Raw genomic sequence first — 13,622 nt, 5'->3', positions numbered from 1 at the left:
CAAGGAGAAGACCCCAGAGCCTCTCAGGGCAACCTGTGGCAGTGCTCCGTCACCTGCACAGAAGTGCTGCCTGGTGCTCAGACGAAGCCTCCTGTGTGCCAGTTTGCGCCCACTGCCACTTGTCTTGTGAACAGGCACCACTGAAAAAAGGCTGGCCCCATCTTCTTTGCCCCCTCCCTTCAGGTATTTATAGACATTGACGAGATCCCCCCTGAGCCTCCTCTTCTCCAGGCTGAGCAGTCCCTGTTCTCTCAGCTTCTCCTCATAGGAGAGACTTTTTTATCCCTCTATGCATGACTTTTCCAAAGAAATATGCGTGGCCATTCCTGCCAAATTTCACTCATTTGGAGTGCACCTCCTTCCTTATAGCTTAGTTTTAAGCCACTTCCAAAACCACCCACTGGTGTGATGCAGCACTGTGCTTAGTTTTAACAAGCTGTTGGGCGCCAGCTCACTCAGGATGTTTTATTTGGGGTCACCCAGCCAGGTGCCAGCCCGCAGCATGGCTGGCATAGGGTGAGGCTTTCAGCAGATGGCCCCAGGGCCTGGGCACAGGCTTGCTGCCACTCAGTCCCGGGCCTCTGGGGATCACACATCCTGTCCCCTCTGTAGTCCCTACAGACAACACCTCGGCCGTGCACATTTCCCTGACCGCCTTGCAGCACTTATCCCAAACAGCCATCCATCAAAGGACGCAGGGATACGCATACCTCAAATATTTACGGTGCCTGAGCTTTGAGACTGAGATAGTTCGTTCACATCTGTGCGCGGGCCACTTTTAAAACATCAAAATAAACCATCTGGCTGCGCAACTGTTCCTAATTACTTTCCTGCTTAGACTGTAAACTTTGGGGTTTGGCACCGGCCTCCCTCCCAGAGCGCTGCCCAAATCCCGCTCCCAGGCAGCTAATCAGCGCCACTGCAGCGCGGGGGGAGCAGCCCTGGAGCCGGGCTTGCCCAGCTCACAGCTCTCTGCACACCCGCCGGCTCTGTCCGTCCGTCCGTCCGTCCATCTGTCCGCAGGAGGCAGTGGGAACGCAGCTCGGCACCATGTGTACACGGGTGCTACCGGGGCTGGCGCTGCTGGTGGTGGCGGTCACCTCCTTGCCTGGCCTGCACCCCGCCGCCCCTCCGTCCCTGAGGTAAGTGTGGCTCTGAAGTGGCCATGGGGGGGCTGGCACCCTCCTGACAAATTGGGGTCGGGGTGTGGAGAGAGTTGGGAGGCGCTGTGTGAGCTCTGCCCCTGCCTGCTGCCCCGTGGTACCTAGGGAAGGTGCTCGGGATTGAGGAGGGTGCGGACGGGTGTCACATGGGTGTCAGGGCTTTTTGTTGCCAGGAGGTGTTTCCTGTCCGAGATGGAGATATTTTGTATAGTAAAGTGGGGGAAAGTTGGACGGTGACGGCTGCTTGTACCCAAACCACCAAATCGTTCTGCCTGAGTAGAGCGGGAGCCTAACCACAAATCCGTGTGTGTTCCTGCGTCTTGGTGTGGCAGCACAGCAGGGTGGTTTTCCTTGTGCTCTTTGCCTCCACCAGGGCCAGCACCTGTCTGCGCTTACTGCCAGCGGCTCTTTTACTCCCAAGCATGTAACATCTAGTGCCTGAGAAGTACTAACCTGGATCCTCAGCATTCCCTAGCGCTGTGAACACCTGTCTTTGGCACCTGGACTTGGCCAGTCCTTTGTTTTGTTTTCCTGCAGTCCTGATCCTGATGAGCCAATGCCTGATTTTCCCTGTGTATGTCCTGCAAGTCCTGATCTCCACTGCATGGTACAATACAGATCTCACATCTGGATTCTCCTGAATTTATTAAAACCACAGCCACTAACTATACTTTTACATGGAAGTCAGTGATTACTCCTGTTTCTGTTCAGATGAAATCATAGATTCTCTATATCTGACAGCCGGAAGACTGCAAAAGGATCACTTTTGCAAATATATTCTAGCAGAATCAACCATAGGCTTGCTTTTTGGTATTCTGTATTCCAGTTATGGTGCCTAAATGTTTGGATGTATGTGTCATTTTTAAAGCTTTTGGAATAATTCAAATCAAAATGTTTCATGGTAGATAATCAAACTCTATGTGTATATGCATATATACCAGATAGGCGTAATGAAAATGATGAGCGTATTTCAGTTTAACATGGCAATTACAATACAACATAAGCATTCCTGCAGATAACAAGGAGATTTCTGATGAAAGGGAAGAAAATTGGGTGATTTGAGGCAAGTAGTAGTTTACAACCGTAAACAAAGCTGTGGCCTTAAAAATGGCGCTTTGGGGAACGGGTGAAGCCCTGGCAGCGGGATGGTTTCCCCCCCAGCCCCTGGCTTTGACCGCAGCTTCTCCTCTTTGCTGTCCTCCTCAGGAGTGCTTTGGGCAGTCCTGCTGCATGCCACCTGTCCCAGGCCGAGGCAGAGCTCAGGTGCCGCGTCCCCGGGGGACAGCTGTGCAGCGGCAGGGGCAGGTGCAATTGTGGAGTCTGCATCTGCCAAGTGACGGAGGCCGGTAAATACTATGGTCCGCTGTGCGAGTGCCATGACTGGGTGTGCGAGACCTATGACGGGAAGATCTGTGCAGGTAAGGAAGCCGCTGGGGTGACTGAAGCTTTATAAAATTAAGAATATATGTCATAACCAGAAATATGCTGGGAACGCAGCATGCAGATACAGTAGAGACATAGCTGTGAATGCATCCCTGGACCATTGGATCATAGAATTTCAGAATCATATCGTTTGGAAAAGACCTTCAGGATCATCAAGTACAACCATAATTTAGGATCTTTTTAACCACTAATTCAGATCTTTTTGACAGAGCTTCATAACAGAGGAAAGTGGGGAAACTCTGAATGGGGGGTTGTCGGCACATCCAAGAAAATTAAAACATATAAGTCAAAGGCACCGTCTCTGCCATGAAATGGGACTTTACCCATTTTTTAGCAGCAAGGGCAAAAGTAGGAGTAGCTTTGGTATGGAGACTCTGCAGACAGTGTTTAGAATCTAGTGTGGGATATAATATTGCTTGTTTGTTTTTTTTTTTCATGTAATATTGCCACATTTGAACTGCTCACCTAATAATGGTGTGCACTATCTACGAAGGCTTTAAACTATTGCTGAGCAATCGTTTTTGTCCTGTAATTTTTTACCTGAAGGTTTGCTGTAACAGTATCACACTACGGGGGTATATATAAAATGCTGTTTTTCTCCAGTAGAGATAACGTTTTCAAATAGAGACTTAAAACAATGTAATTGTGTTGTGGTTTCTGAGATTTCCCCACTGACACTGTATTCTTTAATGGCAGATGAAATAACGTACATTTCTGGGACAGATTTTAGTCCCTGCCAGTTGCTGGGACGTGTCGCTTGGTTTGCATCTAAACATTATCACTCTTTCATCTTTCCAGCTGTCTTTACTTAAGTTTCTGGTCTATTTCTGTCAGATTTTTGATATATTTTTTTTTAAAGCAGCTTAGAATAGGATTTTAGAAAAGAGCAGGGAGAAGAAATGCCATCACATTCCTCAGGGGATTCAGTCTGGAACTTGATGAAAGGGGCCACATGGGCACTTCATTTCTAGTGTCCCTGCTTAAACAGCTTTACCAGATTCACACAAACGTGTCATCTTTTCAAGCCAAAAACTGCAATTAGGTCAATGGGAATGTTACTGGAATTCTGCTAGCAAGAGGATAATACAAATGCATTCCAGCAGTGGGTTTGGCAAATTTTGTAGGAAAAAAAGAGCAACTTATTTTAGCAACAATGTAGCTAAGAATAAGTCCAATAATAACATGAGAAGATCAAGAATGGGATTATAAGAAAAATGTTTGTATTTGGCACCTATGACTTCAGAGTTTTATGGAGAAACTGATTTATAGGCTCTCTAGTCAGCAGTGTAAGCCCAGTTACATAAGAAATATCATAGGACCGCTGCTCATGTCTGTGCTTTGCTGTCCCAAAGGTGATTTTTGTGATCAGTGCTGTGATTTCAATATGCTTGGCGTTGTTACTGGGGGAGTTGTATGAAGTGAAACTGAAAGCTCCTCCAATTTTAATGCTGTACTGCAAACTCAACTGTTCTGTTCCTGTTAATGTCATGAGCAGTGGCTGAAACTTTTGTCTGCGCTTTGATGGAAAGGAGTGCTGACAGGATAAACAAAACCAAGAAATTTCGAACAATATTTAGCTTCTGTGTAGCACTTTACACATCAGTTTAAAGATGCGAATGTTAAGTGGTTAAATGTGTTCTTATAAAAAGCAGTTTTTGTAGTTGTCACCTTTTCTAGTTGGAGTATTGAAACAGCATTACCACTGAGATGTCAAATAATTAAAACTCACTTTTCTGCAGAGAAAGTAGTAAAAAATTCAGTACAAAGTTATGGGGAGGGAAATGGCTGCTAAGGACTTAATTTTTTGCTAGTTCAGCCTTTTTTTTTAATATATATTTATTTGTCAGTGCTGTTGAAAGTCCCAATGACTTTGATGGAGTCCAGGGTTAACCAGCACTGCAGGAGAGCAGGTTGCAGGTAACTTCTTCAGGGCTGACAAGCAGAGTCTGGATCCAGCCAGTGGAAATCCTGCTTCCAGGCTGTGCTTGCCATCCTCTTACACATTTTCAGTCAGTTAGCTTTAGGATGGGTGCATATGGAAGGACGAGAGAATAGAAAAGATGGTCACATCTGTTGGAACTGGCAGAAGGCTGGTCTTTGTGTTGATGACTAACGCCCCCCTTAGTCCCTCCAGAAAAACCCCAAAGGCAAATTTTCAGGAGTAGTGCCCTGTCATGTGGCTGGCATCAGTAGATACTGATCCTCAAAGACCAGCATGACCACATTTATCTTCCTAACTATCCTGTAGTTTTGTTGTATGGCACATCAGAGAAAAGTCAATATTTCAGTTTTAATATATCAATTCTTGTGCGTATGCCAAGTATGGGGAATTTCACATTCTTGTTTTCATATTCTGAGAAAAAACTTTGTACTAGTACCACTATTACATTAATTCACTGTGTGAATCTACCACTCAAGCATCCAGACATGTCTTTTCTGTTACTTTATTTCACCACTCTTAAACAAATTCAGTATGTTTCAGCAGAAAGAAAAATTGTGTTGACTGTGACTGACCATTCGCTGGACAGTATCTTCTGATGTTTCTTAATATTAGGCCATCAAGCTGATTTCCTATGTATGACATACATTTGTTTCTTTGCATTTTAGAGGCAAGGACTCAGTGATGAAATTATATTCGTTTTAGGTGAATAGCCAAAGTATCTTTCTGAAGTTCTGTTCCTGTTTTCTTTTTTTGCTTCTCTTTTCTCTATTTTTAATTTGTTATCTACTGTGCTATTTCATTGCTAGTCTCTCCTGATGATTAAAATAACAATAGCTGCCGAGGGGTACCACATGCAGAACTTCTGGACACTAATTGAATATTCCTCCAGAGAGCCACGATATTTGAGATGAATGTTGTTTCAAATGAGCCACTTTTCACCCTGACAGAATGATGGCTTTTTGAAGTGGCTGATGTCTAATCACTGGTGATGTTCATATTCCAAGTTGGACAGACAGCGTTGTCTGTGTCACTAGTGCCAAGGACAGTTATCTTGGTGTTTCCCTGACAATCAGTTCAGACATACTTTCATTTCCATCTCCTGTCCCAAGCTAAACAAAATACTCAGTTGCTCAGTATGCAGCTCATTATCTTCAAGGCACTTTCTGGGTAGATCTTCTTTCTGGACCAGTTGTTGGAAACCCGTATTCTAAGGAGGGAAAGCCTGAAGATAGATGAGATGTCCATCTGTTTATCTGTTGCTTTTTCTTATCACAGTGGAAAATAGATTATGCCATGAGTAATGAAGAAAAGCACATACAAATGTCTCCCTCTGTCCTTTTACTCTCCCTTGCTTGAGACTTTTCTGCTGTATTTCCCTTCCAAGATGTTTCTAGAGGCTTTGGAGGGGATAGTGATCAGTTTTTTGTCTTTTATCCCACTAAGATTGATAAAGCAGTAGGTGATTTTTCAAGGAGTTAGAAAAGAAGAAGGGAGAAACAAAGTGCTGGAGTCTTGAGTCACTGGGTACTCTGTCCTCCTCAGTGGACCTTCTGTCTGCCTTTTTGTCTGCCTGCTCATGGAATGCAGAGGAGAGAGAAGTCCCAATACTGTAATTTTCTTTGCAATGCTGGTGACATCTTTATTTTGTCATCTGCTGTTGGTTTTCAAGGAGACAAGAGTAGGAAGACTGCAAGACAATGAATCATAATCCCAAAGCATTTATGCTTCATTCAGGGCAGACAGTGTATTTGATGCTGTTTATTTTCAAATAGTAGTTTTAACCTCAGACAGTTTCATATTGCCTCAGGCTTTCTTAGCATAAGCAGAGCCTGTGTTGTGTGCAAAGGAAAATGGAATGTGGCATGAATTCCCATCAAAAAGCTGCTTGACACCTATTTTTCTTTGGTATTCAGAATAGAGGAAAATCAATTTTAGTGGATTTTTTTTTTTAGTTAATCCTTTCTAATGTGCCTGTGATTAATGAAGATAGAAAAAGTAAACTAAGCATAGACGCCTGTAGCCAACTGGAGTGGGAGCACTCTAGGTGTTCCTAGAGAACAGACCGTGGAAATCGCCAGCTGGAACACGGCAGAGTATGATTTCACTGCTCATAGCTAGTCAGATCAAGGGGTAGGCACAACTCTGTGACAGCAGAAAGAAGGAGTGCAACGTAAAGGAGAGGATCCTCTTTGCTCATAACTAATTGAGTAGCTCTGTTTTTCCATAGTTCTTAAGATTTGATAAGCAATTTTTCCCCTTCCGAACTGAAATACTTTTCACAACTACTGAATAATAGTAGCACTGCATGATTTACTGCCATAAGCGGTTGCTGTGGGAATTTCATTGTCTCTGCTCAGGCCAGTGGAAGATTTTTCTGACTCTTTCTCTGAAGTTGTAGTTGCTGTAAATGCTGTACCTATTTTAAGACTAGTTCAGCAACATAATGGTAGTGTCAATTGTAGCTTTTCACAGCCAGAAGTGCTATCATAGTTACGTGAAGGACAGAAAGATAACTGTGCAATTATTTTCCACTCTGTACGGCTTCAGGATACAAGCTAAATTATGCAGAGAACATAAATGAAAAATTAAATGGACAAGGAGCAGATGCAGAAATACAAGATGAATCTGAATTAAGGTATTGCTGTAACATGTAGTTATGCATCTGTGTAAGTTTATTGGATACATCACTTGGAGATAAGTAGGAAATTGAAAACGGAATTTAAAGAACATTTTGAGCTGATGCTCTTTGCAGGAAAGCTGAATGGTGTTTTTAGGCAGAGCAGTCTCAGTTGAGTTGGAAGTTTTCAAACAACTGTACCTCTGTATTCCTATCGAAGTGAGGTCAGAGATGCTGATTTTTCATTCTTGCGTAAAGTGGGAAGAAAAGCAGTCTGTGACCTGCATTGATTGATGATTGATTTGGAGTGAAATTTGAAGTCCTGGGTTTTGAGAACAGGTCTAAGCCTTTTCTCTGTCTAGATTCAGCTAAGGCACATGTGATCACTTGGGACACAGCTTCCTAAAATGGCTAAGTTAAAAACAGGACAGGAGGCTACTGTCAAAAACAGAGGTTACAGTTCTCTGAGTTGATTTGCCACAGCCTGGATTTCAGAACCTGGCGTCAGGTGACATTTCTCTGGAGCAGGGGTTTGTAGGTGTGATAATAGCACATGCATTCAATTCAAAGCAGGCCCTCCAGATTCTAGTAGGAGTGAAATTGTGATAGCACAGACTGCAGTGTGGGCTCATCGTGCTAAGTGCATGTTGTCCCAGGCAGGCTTACAAAGCACACTGTGTTATCCTGTTGGTACCTGAGGTAGGTAAAGTCAAACAGCCTTGGATACACCTACAGCTGCTGTAGTTCCAAATGCAGCGTGAACATTAATGGCAATGACAAGTGAGGCATGAGGAGGAAGCTCAGACGGAGACACTGCGAGTGAGATTACAGGAAGGGAGGCATTCTGAAAGTGTCTTATTAAAGGCTTTGTTGTTGAATGCCTAGCCATCATTTCGAGCACCTTCAGTGCCTTTCAAACTAAAGCACTTATATGCAGATATTACTCACGGAAAATGTGTGCTAATTTAAAAAATAAAAGTGAGTACAATGGGTAGGAGGAAGAAGAGGCTTTTCACAGCCTCTAACAGGACTGGAATGCAGCCCCTCAGGCTATCGCCAACAGCAAAGTGGGGATGAGAGCAGCACCTCCTGCACCTTTCACCCTTCTTCAGGCTAGGTTGGCAAGCTTGTCTGTTGCAGAGAAAAAGCAAACCTTTGTGCGAGTTTTGACAATGTAAATAAGTGTTCTGAAGTGGGTTTGAATTTTTATGCTATTCATGGGCTGATAAAGAACTTCAGTCCTTTCTTTATTTTAATTGGAAAGCATGCTCTTTATGACAAAACTGCTTTCACAGACTGAGCCCTTTTATGAACACTTGGGTTTCATTTTCACTAACATAGAAAAGATGGATGATAAATAATAAATGGTGCACTTAATGTGACAGAAGACTATATTAGTGATCTTACCTGCTTCAGCCTTGGATGAGATTCAGGAATTGTTCTTATGACAGCCTTTGTCAGATGAACTGACTGGATTGGTAAGATTTTCTGTGTTTATTTCAAGCTTTATTGTTGATAGCTGGTCCTGCAAGGGGCTTCAAGCCCTCCACTGCTTTTGCTACTGGACTGTAGACTTTTTAGTGTAGCTGTTCCCAGGCAGTTTGTCCTGTCAGGGAACAGACTGCTGATTTTAAAAGTTTCCATAACCTTTGTTAGGGTGGAAGGAACACTCTGCTAGCTGGGTCCCAAGAATAAGCAATTTAGGCCTAAAAGGGGCTGACACTTGGCTTCCATGCCATGAAAGAGCCCAAAGTATATATGCAGTACCAGAACTTATCACTGTTTTAACCCAAGTATATGGTGGAGGGAGACCTGTGTGGTACATCACAGCTGTATTGGTGTATTCAAATTACCTTCAGAGCTGGAAGGGGTGCAAAGAACAAGGCAAAAGTGAAGGAGCTGAGATTTCATTTTTTTTTTTTTGGCTTTTACTTTCCCTAGGAAGATTTTTCTACTGAAAGATTTTTTCTAGGGGATTTTTTTTTTTTTGGCCCAAACCATTTGCAATTTCTGCTCATAGTAATAATACTAGATTGAAAGACACATATCCAGACCCAGAGGTGTGCTTTCCTTCACTCTGCTGTTCCAAGCGTGAGTACATACTGAAAATAATGTTCTTTAAACAGTCTTTTAAAAGGCTGTTTCAAAACTTCCTTTCCTAGTAAGGGAGTGGGTCCTTATATGCAGACAGAGGTTCGGGAAGTGGTACATAGGGAGTGAGCTGAAACACCAACTCAAGCAGTTATATGATCAGATTCTCATGTGATGAAGAGTAAAGCTTCAGAAGAGTTAATTGCAGTCGCACCTGTCCCCTTTCATGAAAAAGCAGTTCCTAAAGATCCTAAGATCTGCTTCATCCTTCTGTCTGTCCAACGGAGAAGCAGCAGTGATATAATCCAAGGAATTTTCTCATCGATGACTTGAAGAGTGGCAGCCAGAATCTTCAGAGACATACCTGGGACTTTTTATGGGGAAAGTGACTGGGAGTGCCAGCTCTGACATTGGTCTGGAACTCAGTGAACTGAGTAATAACTTTATGAGGTGGAAAATGTTGCAGCCAAGCACTATTGCCTTGGCAGCCGCATGTGGCAGCAGATGTTGTATCTGGAGCACCTGGTCACAGCATTGTGTTCCTGGGGGCAAAGTTATTCCAGCAGTTTTTAAACTGGAAAGACTAGCAGCAATGAATGAGTTGTACAACTGCGGTCTGACTTTCAGCGATAAGTCTGAGACCTTCTGTTACAGAGTCATAGAAGTCAGTATCGCAAATGTACTTAGCTCTTTGTCTGTTGCTATTGTAGTCAGGTAAATTCTGTGGAAAGTAGATAACCACTAATAAATGTATTTAAAATCATAAAGTGGTCTTGAAGCACTTCAGTGGAGTACTGCTGTAAGTCTGGTACTTCCAGTGACCATCTTTTGGAAGAATTTTGTTTTGTTCTCATTTCTGTTTCACCCACAGATAATCCTCATCACAAACACAGCAAGTGTAATGAAGCACAACTCCCAGTTTGAGCTTAGGAACAGATCCAGGTGACAGCTATCACTGCAAGAAAATTGCCCATGATCCAGAAAGGGTAGTGTCTTTAGATGGGAATTGAGAATAAAGGAGCAATTGCAAATGAATACAGCTGCTCTCCATTTATGTGGTTGCACATACAGTTTGCATTTATGGTAATCCTTTTTATTTAAAGCAGAGCTTCCAAGTTTCATTTTTACAATTGTCCTTTCTAAAATAGATATAAATATATATATATATATGTATTAGTCTTAGCTGGCCCAGCTCTTACTTCACTTCATAAGCCTGGCTTGCCCTGGAGGACTATTTGAGCTCTGTATTTCCTGCATCTCTTAATGAAAACCCATCTGAGAACTACCCTGAGCGAGGCACTCTGAGAAACTTGTTCTTTCAGTAGCTCATGGTACACTGAACATTTCTTCCCTTTCCCCTAAATCTTTTTCTCATTCCCAGGCCCAGTTTGGGCTTTAGTGCATCATGTTACATAGAGGGACTGGTGAATTTCCCACTGCCTTTCTTCACCAAGACTGCTTAATGAATTGAAGCATAGAAGAGAAATATTGGAGTATATCATTGGCATTGGTTTTAAACCGCTTTCCTTTGTTTGTGGCCTCTGTTGAACAGAGACTTAACTGTGGCATAAATTTGTGTTTCACAGTAAAAAATAAGCGTACAAGCTCTTTTCAAGATTTATAATGCTTAATTTCCTACTAGCTTTGTGTATGTGATGCACAAACACACACACACAAAAATGATTGGAGATGGGATTGGCAAAGTTACCAAACCTCAGACATATACTTTGTTAGATTTAGGAGTGGATCCTGTCACTCCTCTCTACTATTTGGGTTAAAATATGTTTTAATAAAAGCAAATATAGCCTTTTTTTTTTCTATCTAAACAGAAGCCTATGTTTTCTTCTGACATAAGTCTAATGAAATCAATACAGTTATGCTAACAGAGAGTTGGTCTCTAAACATTTCTTTCCTTTGTTTGACCAGAATCTCCAGTTAATAGCAGACAAATATCACAGCAGTACCATACAGACCATGTCATTTACTTGCAAATGGTAATAGTAAAATAATAATAATAATTAAATCTCCAAAGTTAAGAATGCTTTTAATCTCAGCAACATTTTTACATGATTTTTAAAAAAATTCTTCTGTGTATTGTACTGCTTTAAGGAGTTACGTGTTACTCAGCAGTACTTTGACAGGACGCTTACTGAAATATTTTTTCTCCAGACTTGGACTTAGCAGAAATGAGACTTTTGTATGAAAGCATCCTAATAAATGAAAACATAATTCTTTCAGAGTTAGAATCTGCTGTATTAATTAAAGGATCAGTTACACTGACAGAACTATCCCAAGTTTTATTAAATGTTCTGCTGATTTGGAAAGTCACAATAAGATTAAGATTTTGTAATTAGATGTGCAGGCTAAATGTCAATCCCCTTTCTCCTCACCATCTTAATGCTTTTGTATACGAGTTCTGTAGGGTTTTGTTTTGCAAATAAGCAAATTCCATTTTAATTTCAACTGCTAATTGCTTAAATGTGTATCTGCTACCCTTACATGAAGGTTAGAAGAGTTTTTATTTACAGATAATATCCAGAGAATATAGAGCGATTTCTCCATAGGTGGTTTCAAAGAGGTATATCACATAGGAATTTTTTGAATTAAGTTCTTGTGGGAGAGTATCTTGGAAGCTATATCTAAATAATACAGTAGGCAGAGTTTTAATTTTATTTTATGGGTCCCTAATAAATGTACTCATAGTTAGAAGTTTTTTAAATAAACTTACTCAGCGTGGTTCTTTATTTACCAATCTCTTTCAAAACAAGTGTGTTGTTCCTCTGGCTCTTCAGATGGGCTATAGTCCTCTTACTTTAAGGGTTTCGGGTGGTGTCTTGGTTTTTCCTCCACCTTCTGCACAAACAGCGATTGCCAGCCCCAGTCTGAACATTTTGCCTATCTCTGACTGCCAAATTGTTTTTTCCTGCCACCACTCCCAGCTCTCAGAGTCTTTTATGCATTTTGGGTGGTCTCTATCTGGCCCAATTCCTTGGCAGTGCTCTTAATTAGGTTTCCTAATCTATTCCTCTGGCTCATCAAAGAACAGTTTCTGTGAAGACCTGGGTGGACATTTGAGCCACTCTGGCTCTCTTAACAATTCCTTGTGGCTCTTTCTCAGCTCAATGACCTCTACTGTCATGCTTGTGTCCTGGGACTGTGCTTTCCTGGAGGAGGTGTGCCTCAAAGGGGAGCTGAACTGCCTTGGGTATTCACAGACTTGTAGAAGTTAACCACAGTTGTATGAAAGTAAATACTCTATGTTAGCTCATGCTTTATTCATCTGAGTGCTGTTCAGTTGTAGAAAGTCCTGGTAGGAAATGATGCTAAACCACTGAATTCTTAAAATAGGTTTAAATCATGTATACAGCACTGTATTGTCATTTCTCCCAGCTTTCCCCCTTTTCCCTGCCTGGACCTGGTGGCCTAGCACACTGAAATTTTAGAATTTAGTCTAGTTACTCTGAATTATCTATTCATTATTTTTCTAATTCCCCAGAGAGGGCATTTCCTGCCCATAGTAAAAAAAGCTTGTCTGAGGGAGACTCTGGGATCCCTGTCAAGAGGGGTGGTTCAAGAGCAGGCTGCACAAATATCTGTCAGGAGTGATAAGCACACACTCATTTGTGCCTCCAGGCACAGAAGTGGACCAGATGATCACTTCCAGAGGTCTCTTTGAGGCTGATTTTCTTTGATGCTGCTGTGAAGCCAGTTCTCTGGCCTGGTGCTCTGCTTTAGTGAGGAGGATCCGCGGTAGTATAATGATAGTTTTAGTCATGCTATTATGTTTCTAAATTGTAATAATTTATTGAAAGGGATGCATAACCATTGTTTTTAATCTGTTAAGCCTATGAACTTTCATCTTTTGCAGTATTTATAGTACTTTACAAAGCACAGATGTCTGTTTCCAGTTTGTGTGACCACACTTTTAAATGACAACTACCAACTCTCTAAGCACGAACAATCCTGGGGACAGGATTGTTTGTTTAAAGTGTAAACATTATTTTAACAGAGAGGCAGAAATTAATGCTAATTATTTTTTGAGATAGGTGGTGGATTGACTACTGTAACGAGTTGGGAGCCATGGAAAAACTTTTTATCCAACTTTTTTGTAATTTGATGAGAACGAAGCACTGGAAGCATTAAACAGAAGCATTTTTATTTTTCTTTATGTGCTTTGTTTAGCCAAATACATTCTTAGTTAACCACTGACTTTGTTGATAATTGGCAAAATGTACAGAACAGTAAGGGAAAGTGAACTGTTGCCATACAGTTTGCTGTAGGATAATGCATATCATGACAAAAATGATATTCGAGAAACTCCTTATCCTTTTTGGACCCATTAAACAGAAAATAACTTAATTCCTAC

At 41.8% G+C, this 13,622-nt stretch overlaps 1 protein-coding gene across 1 annotated transcript in view; it reads left to right on the top strand.

Moving 5' to 3' along the window:
- Positions 1-751: 751 nt before the first annotated feature.
- The window catches only part of ITGBL1 (integrin subunit beta like 1), a 151,500-nt gene continuing 138,629 nt past the window's right edge, over positions 752-13,622 (top strand). The window contains exons 1-2 of the mRNA XM_083831554.1: positions 752-1,142; positions 2,370-2,581. Of these exons, the coding sequence (XP_083687680.1) occupies positions 1,051-1,142; positions 2,370-2,581 (304 nt within the window). The 5' untranslated portion in view covers positions 752-1,050. The remainder of the gene's footprint in view (positions 1,143-2,369; positions 2,582-13,622) is intronic.

Source organism: Anser anser (assembly GCF_964211835.1).
Source record: "Anser anser genome assembly, chromosome: 1".
NCBI classification, from domain to species: Eukaryota; Metazoa; Chordata; class Aves; order Anseriformes; family Anatidae; genus Anser; species Anser anser.
The sequence above is the reverse complement of the archived record's forward strand: the minus strand, read 5'-3'. Positions and strand labels throughout refer to the sequence as shown.